The sequence below is a fragment of the Carassius auratus genome, unplaced genomic scaffold (assembly GCF_003368295.1).
Source record: "Carassius auratus strain Wakin unplaced genomic scaffold, ASM336829v1 scaf_tig00214714_1_2670353, whole genome shotgun sequence".
Lineage (NCBI taxonomy): Eukaryota > Metazoa > Chordata > Actinopteri > Cypriniformes > Cyprinidae > Carassius > Carassius auratus.
In genome coordinates, this window is record NW_020527778.1 from 1,598,030 (window position 1) to 1,620,472 (window position 22,443).

A 22,443-nucleotide genomic window follows, 5' to 3' on the forward strand; every position below is an offset into this window, starting at 1 on the left:
AAATAAATAAGTATTAAAATTACTAAAACGGACAAAAGAATAAAGTAAAGAAATATTATATATATATATATATATATATATATATATATATATATATATATATATATATATATATATATATATATATATATATATATATATAAAAAAAAAGAAATATAATAACATTTACGAAAACACAATATTATTAAACTTCAACTTAAAAATATTTTAATCATTTTAAAATTATAATCATTATAAAAATAAATAAATTTAAATACTAATACATTCTATAATAGTATTATAAATAATAAAACAACAGGGAGTAGTTCATTCACAAAATAAACAGTTCAGTTTAGCACTCTTTATAAAATCTCTGATGCGCTCCTCTAGTACGTTCTGGACTCTTTTAGTTAGACCTACATCCTTTCTTCTCTGTGGTTTTGTCTTATTGATCTCAGCTCCTCTAAACAAGCCAACGAACGGGTCTGGCAGTAAACACCTCACTTTGTGCTGTTCGGATCTGCTTCATGATTTCACTCTCCAGCCGGAGTCTCTCGTGCGCAAGCGGCCCGTGTTTCCTCATAAAATCGATATCCTCCTTCAGACGTCGGTTCAGCAGCTCTGCGTGGGTCAGTCTGTCTCTCATCTCTCCTCATTTCATCAGCTCGGCGATGTCTGTGTTGCAGGCTTCACGCTCTGACCGTGCCAATATGAGACGGACAGATGCGAAAAGTTAAGGATGGAGCAGAAAAGAGATTATTTTGGTAATTCAACTTTTTTAAGGACCCCATAACATACGTTTTGTGGCTTTTAGTCCAAATCTGTAAAAAAAATTTACTTTTTTTTTTTGCCTTGATAACTGATATTGATAACTGGTATTTTATTGCCTTTAACATTTATTTTAATTCATATAAATTACTTTATATTTGTGCCCCTCAAGCCATTTTTGTGTGTTTTTGACCCTGCTGAATTTTTTTTGACTGTAAATTGTAATAGAATAGAATAAAATAGACACTTTATTGCCACATTACTGGGCCTGAAGTAAAATGTTAGAGCTAGAAAAAACTATCTGGACATAAATTGCATGCAGTAATCAATATCCAGTCCAACCTTTCTGCACTGCTAAAGGAATCTCAATCTGCTTCCAGAGACAGAGGCTGTCCGGCTTCTCTCAAAGTTTCTTTGCTTTCTCCTTTTCTTCCTGAAGAGTTTTCTCTGCTTCTCTGGTCCAGCTCAAGATGCTCGATCAAACTCATCGTCTCCATCAGGACGTCTGCGGAGAGACATCAACACTCCACTGTCTATTAACAAATGAATAAATTATTATTATTATGTTATTACTGTTATTTACTAAATAACTAAAACTAATTTGTTGATTGAAATAAAGCTGGAATAACTTGGCCATTACCTTGGCCAAATACACTATTTAATCAGTTTTAATAATATGAATAAATTAATTTACAGTTATTTTATGGTGATATGTTAGAGTCTGTATAATAGGTGTAAGACTGCTGATCACAAGTGCTATTGAAAAAAAAAGTTATAATTGATGTACTGTATGTGATCTATCTATAATGCTTCATGGCTCACTTCCAAATGATACTGTGGTTGTTTTCATGTGCAGTTTCATGCTGAGTATTATCACCCTAGAAGAGAGGAGACATTCATTATTCATTCATTATGTAATATGAGAGCAAAGAAAATAAGATGTGATTCAACTCATATAACTGACAGCTCAATCTGGGTTTGATCTGTGTGGTACTGGTCTTGATCTAAGGCTTGAATTATTGTGGTTGAGCCTTGGTCAGAGATAAAATAAATAACACATATTTTATATATATATATATATAATATGTGATGTTTTTAATCAGCTGTTTGGACTCTCATTCTGATGGCACCCATTCACTGGAGAGGATTCATTGGAGAGCAAGTGATGTAAAGCTAATTTGCTCCAAATCTGTTCCCATGAAGAAACAAACTCATCTATACATTGGATGGCATGAGGGTAAGTAAATTTTTTTGCTCATTTTCATTTTTGGGTGAACTATCCCTTTAAAGGTCAACATAAAATGGCTTGCACAACCCATTTTGACATATTTTAGAATGAAACAGCATTCAGAATAGATAAAGGTGGGGTTTTTTTTTTTATCCTAGTGGATATGATAGAAGATTGTGAAGACAATTTTGTCTTTTTTAGAATAATGTGCACAGATTAATGGTTAAAAATAAAACCAAAAACATGCATTAAGACAGATCTTATGTCCTGTTGTCTTTTTATGATGCTTTATTATTGAACTCAACTTTGCTGTGTTCATTGTAACTATTAATATTTAAAAAATAAAAATTGTATCCTGCATGTACGTATGTGATATTTGACACACATTAAGCACAATAGTTTGGGAAAAGGATCCTGATCCCTATACATGCCATGCTAAGCAAATACTATTGATAAACAGTATTGCACGTTACATTAAGAATGCTCCTTCACTTGAAGGAAACTTGAGTAACTTTAAGTCAGGCATCTCTCAAAAAACATCTATGAAAATCAAAATCAGTGACTGAATGTATCAATCAACAACCACTGATCACATACTGTTAAAACCAATGATTCTCTAAGCTTGATGATAACAAATGCATTACTATGGTATCCTATTTTTATTAATTTTTGTTGTTACTTTTGTTATTCTTGACATCATACATTGACATTAATCAAAACAGCTCTTTAACTACCGTCTGCACAAAAATAAACAAAGTTATCTTAAGTCAATTAGTAATGAAGCAGGTTAAACGATGTTCATCAGATAAGTACAGCAACACAACAGGTTTGACTGTGATTCACGCGCTAAATACTTACTTTATTCCCTGCTAAAGCGCTGAACGTTGAGCCATTGATGACATGTATTTTATTTATGACCCATCAAGCGCGATATGATACATGTTGACATCTCGCCTTTGTGTCACGTCGCGACGCCACTTTTCTGTTTCCAGCCCCCAGCTTTTATCGTGCGCGCGCGGTTACTAGGCAACAGGAAGGCCTTCATTCACCACTGAGACAATAGACAAAACTGAGAAAGTGAAAAAAGCCTTTCAGGGTTGCGAAGGTTTTGATGCTGTAGGGTTGAATACAATCACGCATTAGCATATTTCAATTGAGAAAATAAATAAATAAATAATAATAATAATATATGCACAAGATAAATCAAATTAAATAAGAGCTAATTTTCGTTGTTGTGATATATATGTTTGGTATTTTTCATATTTATAATACAATTATCCCACAAATGATTTGGTCATAACATTTCGACACATCAAATTTTACTTTAAATGTATAATATATAATAAAATTACTTTACTAATATTTATTAATATTTCCGCAGGGCACTGATGGATGTGTTCAGTAGAGAGACTCCGCATTACGTCATCGCGAGAGGCGAATTACGTCACATCAAAGCAAATGGGCAGCAGAGCTCCGCGCCGCTCTCCGCGAGTCTAATGCGTACGAAAACAGACTTTTGTATTCAAACGCCGAGATTGTCGTCGATAAAGTGCGTCGTTTGAGCGCAGATGGGCTTCAGTGATCGCAGAGGAGCTGAATTGAAACCCGTTTTGGCGATGACAGGCGTTTGGTGGTGAGTAGCAAGTGCACAGAGCTCGAGACGCCTCTTTGTGAACGCTCCACAGTCTACTACTAACACGCATGATGCAGATTCTTCAAGTATGATATTAATAGTACTGTGTATATGGGACATTATGTCCTAAATCATCTGCTCCAATGCCAAAACGATAAAATATAACTATATTTATTTTGGTACTACTTATAAATTCTTCTACTAAATTCTGCTGAATATTATGCATGCATAATGCATTTATATAATTGCATGCATTTGATTGAGTTTTTTATATGCAGTGTTTGTTTGTTTACTGTTTCATCTCGTAAAATTTCAACAAAAAACAATCTTTTTTAAAACACCTTTATATTGTAAACAAACATTGTTGCCATTTGATTTGTATTTTATGCACTTTAAGTGAAATTTTAATAGTAAGACATTTGGAAAATAAGTTAAAAAAGTTCTGCATGCACAAAGTCAATCTGTGTACATTAAAGTTATTTCTTTATTTGCTATGCCTTTTAATGTTATGCATGTTATTTTTGAAGTGCATCATTATATTAATTAATCTAATCAGATGCATAAAACAAATGGAGACTACTTAAAAGACGACATTAGAAGACTTTCCTGTAAACAACTACATGTAAATCATAGTCTGAATGGGCTGGGAGACTTTACCCAGAGTTCTGTGCTGCTTCATGGTGGTACCATGACAATCAGTGCAGCATACAGGCAGTTACTGTGTCTGATTGGTGGAAAAAGCAGTTAGGTTGAGTAATGGTTCACTTTGCTGCAGATAGAGTTCTCATGGAATCCAATTCACAGCTTTCAAAGAAACCCAAGACAGGACTTAATGTGCAAAAGTAAACAAAATCTCTTTTCATTCAGACATTGAAATTGACTGATGTTTCCATGAACTGCATATTTTATTAATGCATAAATAATGTCTAAAATGGGATTTTCCTGTGAAACCATATGCATATATGTATTATTATAAGTATAATAGTTTAATTGATAATGTACAGTATATACAAAGGACAATACAGAAAAATATAAGAATTTCATAGATATATATATAGTTTTGTCTGTTATCTAGCGATGGTGTTTCTCAAAAATATGCATTATGTGGTTTCGGAAAAATGCAATAGCATTATCTACTATCAGTTACTCCCACATATGGTTTAATGTGAGTAATCCAGCACTAATTACTTGGTGAAGATACTCCGAACAGCTGCTATATGTAGAACATGACTTTGTCCTCGAGGTCATATCTGTACGCCTAATAAGCCAATCGCCTTCAAGTCTGAGCCAAAAAAAAAAACACACACACAAAATTTCATGTTTTTCATTCAACCTGCCGTACTAAATAAATCACGGCCAGAGAGTGACAAAAAATGGAGTTGGGTTCAAAATGCCTGGATGCCACTGACTGTCCAAAACGATATTCATAGGCTCGGAGATCCCAGAGCCACAATAAAAGGAGAAAGAGAGAGAGAAAAAGATTAAGACACCGACTTTGTGAAATATGGGATCTCTCTAGAAATGTCCCATTAGAGGGGTTGAATTACAGTCCTCTCTAGCAAGCCATTCTTGCGTAAACTCATCATTTTGCCTAATAATTTCACACAGAAAGTCTTTCAACTACAAATAACAGTACAGGCCCTACAGGCAGGACCGGGCCTAGGGTTAAAAGACGGTGCAAACTAGCAACCAGATCTGAATCGGCCGTCTAAGCCCAACAAGAATGTGAGTCTCGCTCATTGGAAGTTAAAGATAGAGGCAACACATGCTGGATCCTGACTGGCTCTTATTTCAGTCGGCTGCCAAGAACTCTATGGGCCACTTTTGTTGTGTTACGACCTGACAAAAAGCATTATTAAAAGTTCTGGACTCATTGTGGTCGCGCTTATAAATAAGCGAGAAGAGGACCATGGTGCTTTCCGTAGGGTATTTGCTTTGGATTTTCCTTTGTTTTTTGTGATAGTTTGGTTATTTTAGTTTGTTTAGATCTCTTCCATTTGGTTTAGCATGATACATGCGCCGTTGAAACATTGAACCAAAACACTACGCTTAATCACGCTGTGGCAGCTTGTTTATCTCTGATGTGAGTTCACTAGGGTAGATTAGTGTCACGTTACTGATGGATTCATTTTTTGCAGTGCATTCTGGATATTTTTCACATCTGCAGGTGAATGCGATATCGATGGCTGGACGTGTAGCGCTTTGGCCCCATGTTGGGCTCAACTCTTGGATCTCTAGGATTGTGATTGAACATTCCTTAAAGTTAATTGAGCATTCAAAGCTTTGTGAAGGAGGTAGTTTAACTTCTCTAGTAGATCAACTTCATGTTCATCGTACGGTTTACAGTGCTGTTTTGGAGAGGGATAAAAACCTTATTTTCAAAGTTTCCTCAGAGCAAATTAAAAGCATTTTTTTTCATTTTTCATAAAATGCAATCATTCTTAGTTCATGTCATTTAAGATTATGACGATAAAAACCAATTTACTGAGACATTTACAAAAAAAAGTATTGTGGCTGTAAATACAGTATGTACACTAACATTCAAAAGTTCAGTAGTCAGTAGGATTTTTGTCTTCTAAAGAAATTAATACTTTTGTTCAGCAAGGATGGAATAAATTGATAAAAAGTGACTGTATAGACAATCATAATATATATTCAGTAAAGAATATTTAACAAAAAAAAGTCAGTTTCCACAAAAATATTAAGCAGTATGATTCTTGAGCACCAAATCAGCACATTATATACACAACAAATATTTTTAATTAAATGTATTATTCACAATATTACTGTTTTACTGTATTTTTTTTTATCAAATAAGCATAGTCTCGCTGAGCATAAGAGACTTCTTTTACAAGCATTAAAAATACCAACCCCAAAGATTATTGGAATACATTTTACAACAAAATACAATTTCAGTCTTTCTACTTAAAAATTTCACGTTCTTTGTAATGATTTGTGAATCTTACTACTGTATACATTTCTAAGTAAAATTGTTTCTATACCAATTCTTCTTTCAGTCTATGATGTTTTTATATATACCATCATACTGAATGATTGCCCTATTTATCACGAGCGTATTTACATGAAGTATTCCAAAGTACGTCCAGAAATTACTATTGTACCATGACAAAAAACTTTGTAAAATGTAATTGTTGTATAAATTATTGTAGCTCTGTATATTTGTTGTACTAGATGATACAGCTGTTTCCTCAGTAACATGAGACAGTATTATACTGAATGCCACAAGGCAGTGATCTTCTAAATGTTATTTTTAATCAAGGTCACAAGTGAAGTTCAAAACCTCTGTTACTGTCTTTGATGTGAATTGTAACAAAAGGGCTCTGTAAAAGAAGAATGGGAGATAAGCACATGAATTCCACCAATGAACTTGTATTTTTATATTAAGACAGAGGTGGGTCACAGGTTTGCAAACAAGTTTCAAATAATGAAATGCAACTAATTGTGTATATTTTAGGAGAATGAAGTAAATATTTTTATCAACTTTTAAAAGGGAGGAGAAAATTCTTCCGATATCTTTTGCGGTGGATATCAATGGTTGTGTGTCCAATCAGACTCAATATTCTGTAGCGGTGAGCCAATCCAATTTTCAGTATCTGTTTTGAAATTCTACACTGATGTAAAAAAATAAAAACGATGGTTTCAATGGTAAAAAGCAATGGTATCAGATTAATATCGGTATCGGCAGATACTCAGAATATTTGGTAATTGATCGGGATCGGTTCTGAAAAAGTGGTATGGAGCCAGCCCTAGATTATGGTTTGTGTATTTGTAGTTTTATTTTGAGATCTGCATTAAAAAAAAATAAGTTTTATTCAATTTGTAGTGGAGTTTTGATGTATTAACAGCTCAAAACTTTGGAGAATGATGTTATCATTATAGATGTTATTTTTTATTTTTTTCCTTTGTAATGAAGTTAGTATTTCTATATTTAGTAGATTGTGTGTAACACAAAATAGTGACAATCAGGTCAACACACATGGAGGTATTGAAATTCTACAGTGATTAAAAAAAAACTTAATTGTATCAGATTGATATCAGTATTGCATATGCTCAGAATTTTTGGTATCGGATTGGGATTGGTTCTAAAAAAATTGGTATCAAGTCAGCCCTAGATTATGCTTATAAATATTTTTTCGTTTGTTATTTTTCTATATAATGAAGTTGCCTATATTTAGTAGATTGTGTGTAACACACAAAATAGTGACAATCAGGTCAACACACATGGAGATATAGAAATTCTACTCTAATTAAAAAGAAAATGCACTTTTATCAGATTGATATCGGTATCGGCCGATACTCAGAATTTTTGGTATCGGATCGGGATCGGTTCTGAAAAAGTAGTATCAAGCCAGCACTATTATTTTATTGCAAATGTATCTGTCTTTTGGTAGATGCAAACCAAATAAGGCAGTTGCAGCATGGATTTGTGCATTTTGGTGTGTATTTGTAGTTTTATTTTAAGAACTGCGTTTGTTTTTATCAGTTTTAGTGAATTAACGGCTCAAAACCTTTGTGAATGATGTAATACATTATAGATGTTGTTTTACCCACGGTAATAGTTAATTAACTTTATGCAGATCTGAAGACTAATTCCTCAAAAGGTCTATTTGCAGCCCAGTTTTCCTTCACAGCTGTGGGATGCCTGTCACACTGACCTTTTGTTTTTTCTGATGTTTCGCAGAATGATTGAAGAGTCAGGCCGCAACAGCAGCACCATGGCAGACAGAAGACAACTGTTTGCTGAAATGCGTATGTATTTTTCTGTTTTACTCTATACTCAAGCTGCGATATGATGGTAATCATGTTGATAAGTTTATAGAAATTATTACATTTTGATTCATCAAGGATGCATTAAATCTAAACACCAGCTAAAATGTCTCAGGCTGTATTTAAGCTGTATATTTGGACATGAACTTTCATGAGATGTGATGTTTTCATCTCACAGGTGCACTAGATCTTGATTCTATCAGATTGTCCACGTATAGGACAGCGTGCAAACTGAGATTCATTCAGAAGAGGTGCAATTGTAAGTATGAAAGTGTTTACTGCTAAGAAATATACATTATGTTAACATTAGTAGATGTTTTTTCCACATAAACCTTTTGAATGCCCATTGTTATGAATACAACTTTTTTTGTTGTATTTACAGTAACTTTAGTCTTTGGAAATGATGTTGCCATTTGTTCTTCACTTCTTGCAGTGCATTTGGTGGATATCTGGAATATTATCGAGGTTTTCCGGGAAAACAGACTCAACTCCATGGACCTCAACACAGAGTTCTCAGTGTCACATTTGCAAGCAATACTGTCCACCATCTATTACCAGCTGAACAAGCGCTTGCCCACAACCCACCAGATCAATGTAGACCAGTCCATCTCGTACATCCTCAACTTCCTGTTGGCGGCCTATGACCCGTAAGAAACCATGCAGAGCTACCTTAAATATGCCTTTTTTTTTGAGAGTAGAAAGAAAAATGTGAACTTCCTGTACATGAGGACTCTTCATAATCTTCACTTAAATTGCCGACCGTATTAATTTCTGAGTTGACGATTGTCTCTTTTAGGGAAGGTATGGGAAAGATGTCGTTTTTTGTGGTGAAGATGGCTCTGGCTGCTCTCTGTGGAGGGAAGATTTTAGATAAACTAAGATGTAAGTTTCACTTTGGATTTTTTTATGTTTTTTCTCTTATGCTCACCAAGGCTGCATTTATTTGATCAAAATACAATATTATTACAATTAAAAAAACATTAATATTTTGTCAAATGTAATTTATTCCTGTGATGCTGTGATCATTAATCCAGTCTTCAGTGTCACATGGTCCTTCATAAATCATTCTTCCTGCTTTTATAAAATGAAACTGAAAACTCATCTTTTTGTTCCACAAGATGTATTTTCACAGATATCTGACCCAAATGGAGTGATGATCTACTCCCAGTTTGACCAGTTCCTCAGGGAGGTGCTGAAACTGCCCATGACGGTTTTTGAGGGACCATCTTTTGGGTACACTGAGCAGTCCACAAGAACCTGCTTTCCACAAGAGGTTTGTGATAATTTTTTTAAATGATTTAATGTCATTTCATGCATAAAGTTATCAGACACAACTGTTCAAAGGTTTTATGGTCAGTATGATTTCATTATATATATATATATATATATATATATTTTTTTTTTTTTTTTTTTTTTTTTTCTTTATGAATTAATACTTTTATTCAACAAGGACACATTAAATTGATCAAAAGTGACAGTAAAGACATTTATAATTTTAAATAAATGCTGTTCTTTTGAACTTTTTATTTGTAGAAGAATAAGTATCAAGTTTTGCACAAAAAAATAAAGCAATTTCAGCACTGATATTAAAAAAATATATATATTGAGCAGCAAATCTTCATATTAGAATGATTTCTGAAGATCATGTGACACTGAAGACTGGAGTAATGATGATGAAAATTCAGCTGCGCATCATATATATTCACTTAGAAAACAGTTCTTTCAAATTGTAATAGTATTTCACACTATTACTGTTTTTACAGTATTTCTGTTTAAACAAATGCAGTCTTGGTTAACATAAAAAACATTAAAATATATTACCGACTACAGTGTACATTTTTTGTAGGGCAGACATTAAAACAGGTGAAATTAATAAGCAACACACTGGCAATAACCAGCAACGACCCAGTTTCAAGTGCATAGGAACCGCAACAACATTTGCAATTCACAATTTCTTGAGAAAAACAAAAAAACAGTTTTTCTTTTGTACACACATGGTATTTATTGACTCATTTGTATACTAACTGCCGTCCGTCCTCAGAAAAAGGTCTCGCTCAATGTGTTTCTCGACACGTTGATGTCGGATCCTCCTCCTCAGTGTCTGGTTTGGTTACCGCTGATGCATCGGCTGGCAAACGTTGAGAACGGTGCGTGTTTGTTTCATTTTTGTAGCAAACCATACATATGGCTCAGTGATATGTTATTACTTCCTTCAGCCATTCAGAAACTATATAAAAGACAAATATTATGACAGTGTTCAATTAGTATTGTTGACTTGAATTTGCGTATCTCTTCTCTAGTCTTCCATCCTGTGGAGTGCTCCTACTGCCACAGTCAGAGCATGATGGGATTCCGCTACCGGTGCCAACAATGTGATAATTACCAACTCTGCCAAGAGTGTTTCTGGAGGGGTCATGCCTCGGGCAGCCATAGCAATCAGCACCAGATGAAGGAGTACATGTCATGGGTAGGTGAACGGCCATGTGGGAACCTGTCATCCAAACACCCTTTAGACTTTACTGTATGCCTCTATACTAAATGTCCTGCACCAGTCTAATTTTAACTCTGAGCACTGAATTTGCCACTTTGGTAGCATTTACTTTTCTTCTCTAAAGTTTACTTGTGTTTGGGGTCGGGAAATTTAAAAAAAAATGTTTGTTGAAAGAAACGCTCAGCAAGGCTGCATTTGTTTGATCAAAAATAAAGTAATTATTATTAAAATTATTATATTATTTCTATTTAAAATAAGTTTAAGCTAAAATTGTAATTTATTCCTGTGATCAAAGCTGTATTTTCAGCATCATTCCTCCAGTCTTCAGTGTCACACGATTTTTCAGAAATCATGCTAATATGCTGATTTGCTGCTTGAGAAACATACATTTTTATCAAAATAGAAAGCGATAGAAAGTTCAAAAGAACTGCATTTATTTGTAACGTTATAAATGTCTTCAGTGTCACGTCAGAGCGATATAATGCATCCTTGCTGAATAAAAGTATTAATTTCTTCGAACAAATCTTACAGATTTCGATCTTACAATCAAATGAAGTATGCAAAAATTGCTAAAAAAAAAAAAAAAACAATTATTTTTCACAATATTTAAAAAAAGGTAAATAATTTTTTACATGACCATTTATATTTATAATTAAACATTTATTTTTAGTTACTGTACCTTTAAGACCTCTATATGTAAGTAATCTCTTTTATGATATTCTTCGAGTACTTCTACATAAACATTCATATTTATTTAAGTAATTCCTGTTTTTCATTATTTGGTTCCATAAAACATATTCATATATATATATTATTTTTTATTTTTTTTATTTTTATTTTTATATTTATTCTTCTGGTTCAGTACAGTCCTTTATTTTGCTCCAGAAATCTCCAGCTAAGAAGTTGTCGGACGCTCTTGGTAAATCTCTGAGTTGTGCCACCAGTCGAGAGCCTCCTTACCCGATGTTCTCCGATGCACCTGAGAAACCGCTCAACTTCACTCATGTTGGGTATGTAAACTCAGACATGACCATATCCGACACATTTTGCTCGAATAGTCCTCTTGAGTGTAAAACGCTTGATTGTATTACACAAAAATTGTGCATGCTAACATTGTCCTGCCTTGTGTGTGTTTTTTTGTTTGTTTGATTTTTGCTCATGCTGCGAAACAGGGACACATGGTAAGTGAAGTGAAATGAAGAGTCATATATTCTCTTATATCATATGGATTCACAATATTTTGATGGGGGAAAGCTAATCTTAGATGCACGGATATGTTTGACAGACATACAGACACCCTTTCATCACTGCACTTCAATTATTGTTTGCATTTCCTCCAGGCCTCCCAGACCTGTGACCAGTGGAAATGAATGCATGCTCCCTCACACAATGCCTTACTCAGGAAACCCATACTCCAGCAAAACGTGAGTCTGTAACTGTACGACACGTTCAATAGAAGTATGTGTACAAGCATAAATCTGAACCTAAAGCATTCAAGCTTTACCTCACATCATGAAGTCTTTGTTTCTTTTTTTGTTATGTCTGTTATGCTTTTATTTCTATGTTCAGTCAGACAGGCTGCTATTGTAAATAAATGAAAATTTTAAATGAGTTTTTGGTAACTAACTGAAATAAGTGTAACTTAACTTGAAGTACTAAAACTAAAATTGAAATATAAATATCAAAATAAAATAAAAATGTAAATATTAAAACTTTAAATCAAGAAAACCAAAAAAAAAAAAAACGAAAATGAAAGCTAATTCTAGCTATAATAGTATATATATAATACTAAAAATGACACTGGTGTGTTGATTAAGCATGTTTGTGTAAGTATACGTGTTGCTCATTAATTGAAACTTTTATTATGTCTCATTTTGGGGGTAAAAAGAGGTGCTCACGATGAGACAAAGCAAAAGAAGCAGTTTTCCCGGACGGCCCCGGATCTTTTAAAAGGGAAAGGGTAAGTCAACCTGGATGAAATTATGTCACTATTATCTGTTGTAAGTGCGAGAAGCATGTTAAGAAATAACAAGGAACAAAGATCATCTTGTAATGAGATATATGGGACTGTTTTGAGTAGATGCAAATAAAAACAAAGCTGTGAGGGATTGAAGAACAGCCCATTTAACCTGTCATGCTGGTTTGTACCTGATCGTTGTTTGTTGAGATGTCCTTTGTCCATTGCAAATTTATAATAAAAGACTAATTTTCAATGTATAGTCAATATTAAATGGATGGTACCTCCATCCCACACAACTCAGTTGCATTTGCATCAAGTAAAAGGGATAGTTCACCCAAAAATGAAAATTAACAGAACATTTACTTACCCTCAGGCCATCCAAGATGTAGATGAGTTTGTTTCTTCATAAGAAAAGATTTGGAGAAATTCAGCTTTACATCACTTCCTCATCAATGGATCCTCTGCAGTGGATGGGTGCCGTCAGAATGAGAGTCAAAACAGCTGATAAAAACATCAGTTAATTTCTTGCGAAGTGAAAAGCTGCATGTTTGTAAGAAACCAATCCAGCTGATGGACTCTCATTCTGACGGCACCCATTCACTGCTGAGGATCCTTTGGAGACCAAATGATGTTAATGCTAAATTTCTCCAAATCTGATGAAGAAACAAACTCATCTACATCGTGGACTGCATGAGGGTGGGGATTTTTAAGCAGATTTTCATTTTTGAGTTGACTATTAAATATGTCATCAAAGTCTATTTGCATTCTGTATTACAAATGCATTCTGTATTATTATTATGAATGCATTAAAATAATGCATAATTGTATAGTGGAATCATAAGAAGATGAGAAGATAAGATCGTGTGAAGATGTTTTTTACACTCCATTACTTTTACATCTCATCTGTGTTTGTGAAACATGGTTTCAGGGTTCAGTACAGCCTCGATATTGCGGATAGGCTCGCTGATGAGCACATACTTATCGGACTTTATGTGAATCTCCTCCGAAAGGACCGTTCATGGTCAGTGTGTGCTGTCAGTCTGCTGAGGTTGCTGTGGCAGTTTTCTTCCTAATCTGTTTTTAGAGCTCCAAGGTCACCATGTCAGTCTGGTAATACTTCAGTGTAACATTGTTAATGTCAAACTATCATTTGAGGAAACATTGCAGGTTTTTTCCCACAGTTTAAATGTACAGTATGTAATATCATTTCTGCATTTTAAAAAGGATACCAGATGTGAGATGGTGACTATTCTGGACACAACGCTGTCTTGTATTTGCAGCTTGCTAACTGGCCAGGCTTTTGTTGTGTTTAAGCAGTGTATTTGCTCTGTGTTAAACATATTACATTTCACTGCCATAGAACGCAACAGTCCAGAAGTAAAAATGCCCTTCATTTTCCCCATAGAGAGAATGACTTTTAGCGCTAAAATATTAACCTTTCAGTACAGAACTACCATGAGCTCTGAAGTTGTATAGTGATAAAATATGCTTCTATAGAATGTGATTCAAAATCATATTTAATTGCTGAAGTAAAGAACTGCACTTTCCATAATTCACCAATCAGATAAGTTGCTGTTGTACAAAATAAGTTTTATAAATGCAAAAATATATATATATGTTTTATGTTTCTTGACTTATAATCTATGTATTTATATTTTACTGTCATTTCTATTATAATTATGTCTTTCAAAATGTCAGATAGTGGTGTTAGCAACTCCAGGGTTATGGGTTAAATGCTTGATGTGATAAAATGCATGTTGTGAATCCAATGTTACTTCACATAAATACATAAATATAATATTTGTGGGATGAGAAGTCCCTCATCACTGTATTTGAAATGTACATTTTCAGATTTTCATGTATTTTTGTAGCAATCACATGGTTGTAATGGTATGATTCTCTTCAGAGCCTATTGGTTGGATTCATAAATGTTGAATTGGCTATGGAGAAAATGGATTGAAAAATCCCCAAAAAACATCCATAACCAGAGAAAGAAAAGTGCCGTTCACTGTAGTGCCAGATGTATGTGCACAATAGTTCAAAATGAGAACTATTAATAGCATCCCTTGCTTGTTAAACAAATACTGCCAACTAAATGAATCCATCCCAAACTATAACTTGTCTTCCAATTCAACAAACGTTTTATGGACTCTTTTGGAATAATATTGGTTCCCATCTATTATTCAAATAGTGTGTAAACTTCTAATTTGATTAATATATTACAAATATATGAATTATTATTAAATGTGAGTTTTTATTTTTGGGGAGTCAAGAACACACACTGCACAATCGGTTATTCCTTTTTGGCTTGGCGACCAGTCTATAAACAAGGACATGGTTATGATAGTGGATCTCAGAGTCACCAGTATCTATGAATGAAGTGCTTACCTATGACTACATGTTTTAAATTTTTAAATTGAGATTATTTCTTGCCTTTGCTCCTAACCTTGCAGTGCTTTTTTGGGAAACTGGGGCTCTGTGGTCTTCATGCTTTGCTTAGATCCCGAAATGTGTTTACGTGTGCTGGTTTCTGCAATTAGGATAGTACTGGTGGATATCTTGAATTATTATAATTTTTTGTAATGTTAGAACTTACTTAAAATTTTATGCATATTTAAAGAATAATACAGTTGGTATATATATATATATATATATATATATATATATATATATATATATATATATATATATATACTGTATATATATATATATATACTGTATATATATATATATACTGTATATATATATATATATATATATATATATATATATATATACATACATATATATATATACTGTATATATATATATACTGTATATATATATATATATATATATACTGTATATATACACACACACACACAAATGTTACAGCAAGAAAACAAAATAATTTGTAACAGGATGAATGATGGAACCACTAGTTTGTTTACTATCTATGCATGAGCTTTGCATAGGCTACTAATTGCTATATAAATATATAATGTTAAAGTAAGTGCTTTTGTCATTGTCAACCAGTAACTGTAAAGATAACTGAACTCCACCCCCTTTTCCATGATTGACAGTTTTCAGGAGAGCTGTAAGAACCAGGATGATGAGCACTTCCTCATTGCCCGTTACGCATCTCGATTGGCTGCTGATGGCGCTGCAGTGGTAAGACAGCCAATCAGAGAAATTTTCCATTATTCACTGAATATAAATGCCATTAGTTTTATAAACTGCAAAAAAATTAATTAGAATTTTTTTTTTTTTTTTTTCGTGGATATATTGATGTAGTGGGCAACTGTATTGTTTGGGAAACCTGTTTGGAAACAAACATTATGCAGTCATGCAATTGTGCTTGTGGTGCTGCATTTAGGAAAAACAAATGACACACTTAGACTTTAATTGTTCAAATTAAATATAATGCATTAATACATGCAAATAAATTCATGTAAACAACTCATTAACTTTATATACAACCTGAAAACTATTAACAGAAGACGAGAGTCCCGGAGGATATCTCTCTCTGTTTGGACTCTAATAAACAGCAGCGACAACTCATCGCTGAGCTAGAGAACAAGAACAAGTGAGTTTGAGTCTGTTTATTTAATTATTGCATGGTGACTGTGAATTAGAATTCATAAAATGAATAAACTGTGTGTTAGGGAGATTTTGCAAGAGATCCAACGCCTTCGACAACAACATGAAGAAGCCTCCCAGCCTCCGCCAGACAAAAGCCAACAAAACCCAATGTTACTGGCTGAACTGAGACTGCTCAGGTAAACACCTGCACACACACACACACACATACATACACACACACACACACAGACACATGCAGCATACGGCCGGGAATCAGACCTGAAACCTGATCGGATGTGGTGAACAACAGATGCTGATGGTTATGAGATAGACGCCATTGAAAGTGAGTGTAACCTGATCATGGCTCTTCTCTTGAGTGAGTGAAAGCACTTTAAAAGCAGTTTGTAACACTGAGGCTCCTTCCTGTATGTCGACATCACCAGTTCAGATTTGAATGGCGAACTGAGCCAAGCATGGATATTTAAATAAGCTCTAGTCTTTCAATTCTGAAAATTTACTGTGGTTTAACTCAAGCATTGTTAAATGTAGTAACATGATATTTTGGTTCTAGATTCATACTAAATAATCTATTAGGGAAGTGCTTTGTGTGGCAGTTTTGGTTTCTAAATGTGGTTTTATCACTATATTCATAATAAACACACACACACATATATTTATGGGAATAAGGATGTACCTGTTAGTCTACTGCAAATACCACACTTAAGAATATGACCCCGGTGAAGAACTATTTTTATACCTTTACCCACAAGTTTTAGTTTTTCATTACGATTTTCATAATGAACATGATTGATGGTTTTGTGAAAACCATAATTACATTTATAGAAATTAATTACATTTATAGAAATTAGATTTGACCTTTAAATAAAACCTACTGCAAGTGCCACATTGAAGAATATGGTACATTTTCATTTTTGTATATATATATATATAGATAGATAGATAGATAGATAGATAGATAGATAGATAGATAGATAGATAGATAGATAGATAGATAGAATTATTATTTTATATTCATTTTTATATATTTTAATTTAATGTTGGTTTTATATGTTATATATTTTTACGCACCTGCTTTTAATGATTGACATTTCTTTAAAGTAGACGTCTGATACAAATGTATTGTGTACAAGCGTTTGTCTGGTTGTGTCTCAGGCAGAGGAAGGAGGAGCTGGAGCAGAGGATGTCAGCTCTTCAGGAGAGCCGTCGAGAACTCATGGTCCAACTAGAGCAGCTCATGCTTCTGTTAAAGGTAGAACAGATCACACAACAAATGATGATCACACGATTTGAAGAAGTTAAATCCGGAATATAGACATCCAGAGTTAATGTTAATGAGCTGAACTGCTCCATCTACAGGAAGAAGAGCTAAAAAGATCTGTAAGTCTAGTGACAAAACTGTTAATATACCTCCACTTTCTCAAGATTAACTGGATGCTGTGTGTTAATATGAAACTCAAAAAATGTTTTGTGTTGGTTGTGTCTTTGGCATCCATCCAGGACTTACATTTGTTCATTTAGCATCGCACAAATCAAAGTAAATGCATGTTGTTATTCAGACAGTCTACATTTGGGCATGTCGATTACATACTCTAACAAACTTCTAACACACACTATAATAAATAATAATGCATTGTGCTTTGTAACTCATCGTTTCTGCTAAAGACATGAATGACTGAAAAAAAGAGAGAGAAACATGAGACAATCAGATTTTAAGACAGAGTACTTAAAGAACCTTACCTGACAAAGGACATTATATATAGTGTTACAAACTGTTATTCATAATAATTTGCTAATGATTATTTAATTTACAAGATTTGACAATGTATTTTATTAATGTTTTGTACTCAGACACTATGAGCACTTAATATTCTAAAATGTTTTTTTTTTTTTATATATATATATATATACATTTTCAGTTTTAATAATGTTGTTATGTGCTTTTGTCATTTTTGGGGGTGGCTATTTTTAATACTTTTAATAAAAACAGGTTTAAGAATGTATAACATTACATTTATAGATTATCCTGATAATCTCCTTTTGTTTCCTAGAACCAGGCCCCTGGCTCCTCCCCTCGCTCCTCCCCCAGCCACACCATCAACACATCCATCCAATCAGTGTCCGGCAATACCACGCCCATCCCCATGCCCGTCCAATCAACATCCGGCAATACCACGCCCAGCCAGACACCTCAGGACTCGCTCATGGGTCTGGGAGGAGAGGTGCAGCAGGCCTTCGCTCAGGGTAGCAGACACTTTCATTCATTCACCTGGGCTGACAAAATAAAACAACCTGATACTGCATTTTGACAATACAGGAATATCTTAGATTGCACCTGGTGACTCATTTTATTTTTTTAATACCTTTTATATTATTATAAATAATAAAGTAGCAGTTAAATATTAATATTTATGTAATTGAATATAATACACATGGTCAAAAATCATTAAAAAAATTAAAAATAATTGTAATGTTATTGGTTACCAAAGCAGCAAATACAGCACAAACATCAATATTGTAAAATATTATTACAATAACTCTTTTCTATTGTAATAAATTTTAAAATATGATTGATTTCTGTAATTAAAGCTGAATTTTCAGCATCATTCCTCCAGTCTTCAGTGTCACATGATCCTTCAGAAGTCATTCTAATATGCTGATTTAGTGCTCAAGAAACATTAATTATTATCAATGTTGAAAACACATTAAGTGTTATTATTAAATAATATAAAATAATTTGGTTTCTTTTTTAAAGGCTCCAGAAGGAACTTAAGAAATGATCTCCTGGTAGCTGCAGACTCCATAACCAACACAATGTCTTCACTGGTGAAAGAACTTAACTCAGGTAACATTGAATTTTATGCACTTGTTTAATTATAATTATAGAATAAGTCATACATTGATGTTCACACTTTGCCTTCGATGATGTTTAGAGGCCGGGAGTGAAACAGACAGCATCTCTGACCTCACGTTCCCAACATCAGACGTTGTTCACGCCAGGAGCGCTTCAAGATCAGGGTAACACAAGCTGGACTAAATCATCTGCTGACTGGCGGATCACGTGCTGTCCAGATGTTTACAGTGGTTCTGGTCTCATAGGGCGGCAGGTGCGCTGGAGTCTGGGGATTTCTATGGACATGATCTAGAAAAGCAGCTGAACAGAGAGCTGAAGATGGAGGAACGTCTCAGACACACGCAGGAACAGGACAAGAACGTCCTGGTGAGAGGCCTAGAGCTTTTTATAGAGCATTTCAAAGCAAAAACAATAATGCAGCAGTAAGATCAGCTTCGGTCCATTATTAGTCATCATTTTACTTCTATTTCTATTTATAATCTTGGCAGTATTATGCTCCTAAAAATTAACAAAATTAGACAGCATCTTAATTCAATGGGAATACTGAAAAAAAAAGTTTTGCTTTCCCAAAAATATGAAGCAGCACTGTTTTTAACACTGATAATAATCAGAAATGTTTCTTGAGCAGCAAATCAGCATATTAGAATGATTTCTGAAGATCATGTGACGCTGAAGACTGGAGGAATGATGCTGACAATTAAGCACCGCATCACAAGCATAAATTATATTTCCAAATATATTGCAATATTAAACATTTTAATGATATTTCCCGATATTATTGTTTTTATTAAATAAACATAGCCTTGGTGAACATTTTTAATGCATCAAAAAATAAAATAAAAAAAAATTCAGAATTAATTGTTAATTAAATTAAATTAAATTAAATTAAATTAAATTAAATTAAATTAAATTAAATTAAATTAAATTATTCCATTCAATTAAATATGCATGTAATAAGTGGTTTATATTTAAGACAAAACTCCCCCAAAAGATAAATAATATCTCTTACGTTTCTGTATTCACATCCATATTGTCATCTAACCCAAAGCCATTTTTAAGCAGCAAACTTTGGATGAATCTTCTGGAAAATGTGTGTCACGAGTGTGCTTCATCATATATCAAATTTTGATTCCTTTTTAACTGCTATAGAAATGAGAAGAAATAGAAATGAAATACCCATTAAACCAAATGGATATTTCATTGTAATGAACATATCCCCAGGCTGCTTCTAGGCACCTGTTTTTGAGTGCCATGATGATTTTAACCGTGCATCTGTACAAATAATGTCACGGGTGCTGCATGCAACATGCCACGACTATTCCTGCAAAAGACTTGCTCCTTCCATGTCATCTATGGATATCAGGTCATTTTAACATGGTCAGTTTTAAACTCCTTCATTCTATTTTTTCCAGGTGACTTTACAAGAATAGCTGTGTTTTAGTGAGCAATGGTAAGTATTTGTCAGTTGAACGGTGACTGATGCAATACAACAGTGTTTGATGCGTCAAATGAAGGTTTTCTCTGTCTCATGATCACAGCGACTCTGAAGCACTGTGCAGCCAGACCTGAGCTGGAACATACCACACTTCTGAAAACATCAACAGTACTGTGGGACACAACCCAATCTATAAATATATAGAAATATATTTTTAGACTCTGCAGGACGTTTTAAGACAATACTGTGAACGGACTTTGGAAATTACACATAATGGAACTGTCTACAACACCGCCAGTGCCATAAATCCAGTGATTATGAGATTATTTCATTTCCTTGGTGTTTATGTGTCCGGTTTGGTTTATTTCTGTGTGTATCTGTTCAAACGTGTTCTGTATTTAAATATCTGTTGGGTGAAGTGGGAGGGGGGTCTTTAATGAAGCTGCTATCTTTACAAATGGCATCTTTTATCGTGCATTAAGAGCAGAATAGCCTGACCTGATGCTCCTTTGAAACGTATAAAATAGCTGTAGCTTCAGTTTCTCTTTGAGTGGAATGATTTGAGATTCTCTCATAGTGTTTGATACACAAATACACTGCCTTAGCTTATCAGATTTATTTTAATAGCGGATAGGGGTGAGTACTTGATTGCAGTTTATTATTTTTTAAAGACATTTTAATGAATACGGGTGAATCTCGTATGTCACCAGGCCACATTTAATTTTATTTAACTTTATTTTGAACAAGTTCCCAAAACTAAACATGCAGTATGTTTTGCATGAAGTGAATAAAGCCTATTTTTAGGACCATTTAAATTTCTGTCATAGTAACATTATTTTCATGACAATTAAGCACAACATTGTAATATGTATTTATTAAAATCAGCTTAAATTAAAGGTTGTAATAATAACAGATGAGCTGGATATATACATGAATATATATATATATATATATATATATATATATATATATATATATATATATATATATATATATATATATGTATAATTACTGCAATAATTCCTAATGCATTATATATATGAATATATATTAATTATACATAAATATATAATAAATACATTATATATATATATATATATATATATATATATATATATATATATATATATATATATATATATATATATATAATTTATTTATTAGAAATTATTGCAATAATGATTTATAAATAATGATTTTTAAATTACAACTTAATTATTTATTCTCTTTATGCAAAATATATATATATTTTTTCCCCTTTGGATTTTAGAGTCTATTGCATGTGTTTTTATTTTATTTTATTTTTTTATACAGGTTTCATGAGTTTCACCCAAACCTCTGCATTCAGTGGAACATACTATTTGACTCCAAATGGGACACAGTTCATTTACCATGCTCTGTTATTAAATTTGAAACATTTTAAATTTTTTTAAGGCAAAAATATGTGACAGCATCTAACACTACTGAATGTGCTGTTATGTTGATCAAGAACTTACAAAATGCCTTTTGGTGTAAGATATGTTGATCTGGAACCGAATTTTCATGGTTGGACTGATTTTGTTAGTGAATATGAATTTCCTTGTAAAGACCGTCTCTAGTAGACAGGTTAAGAAAGACTGGTTTGGCTTTGACCATCTCCAGATTACGACATTGATGTGTTTATATTTTTTTCTTTCTTTGATATTCTACTGTCACACTGCAGCACTCACATTTTTCTCACTGTTTACT

At 33.4% G+C, this 22,443-nt stretch overlaps 1 protein-coding gene and 1 long non-coding RNA gene across 6 annotated transcripts; one reads left to right on the forward strand and one right to left on the reverse strand.

The window, feature by feature from the left end:
• Positions 1 to 301: 301 nt before the first annotated feature.
• On the reverse strand, positions 302 to 2,975 carry LOC113092839 (uncharacterized). Its single transcript, XR_003287630.1, has 4 exons — positions 2,834 to 2,975; positions 1,570 to 1,625; positions 1,090 to 1,280; positions 302 to 675 (listed from the first exon to the last, which is right to left on the reverse strand). It is a non-coding gene; the product is annotated as an uncharacterized LOC113092839 (long non-coding RNA).
• A 441-nt stretch (positions 2,976 to 3,416) lies between these two features.
• Positions 3,417 to 21,638, forward strand: dtna (dystrobrevin, alpha). 5 transcript variants are annotated; one of them, XM_026258590.1, is made up of 24 exons: positions 3,417 to 3,608; positions 8,311 to 8,378; positions 8,575 to 8,655; positions 8,830 to 9,043; positions 9,193 to 9,278; positions 9,515 to 9,669; positions 10,438 to 10,543; positions 10,697 to 10,863; positions 11,773 to 11,897; positions 12,060 to 12,068; positions 12,228 to 12,311; positions 12,776 to 12,847; positions 13,776 to 13,868; positions 15,910 to 15,997; positions 16,324 to 16,412; positions 16,492 to 16,605; positions 17,582 to 17,678; positions 17,786 to 17,806; positions 18,478 to 18,670; positions 19,182 to 19,271; positions 19,360 to 19,444; positions 19,526 to 19,646; positions 20,693 to 20,730; positions 20,819 to 21,638. In XM_026258590.1, exons 2-23 carry the CDS (start codon positions 8,312 to 8,314, stop codon positions 20,708 to 20,710), a joined length of 2,175 nt encoding a protein of 724 aa, XP_026114375.1. In that variant the 5' UTR covers positions 3,417 to 3,608; position 8,311; the 3' UTR covers positions 20,711 to 20,730; positions 20,819 to 21,638. The 5 variants fall into 5 exon arrangements, with proteins under 5 accessions (XP_026114375.1, XP_026114377.1, XP_026114380.1 ...); XM_026258592.1 differs by lacking the exons at positions 3,417 to 3,608; positions 17,786 to 17,806 and having other exon boundaries at positions 8,312 to 8,378; XM_026258595.1 differs by lacking the exons at positions 3,417 to 3,608; positions 13,776 to 13,868 and having other exon boundaries at positions 8,312 to 8,378.
• Positions 21,639 to 22,443: the final 805 nt, after the last annotated feature.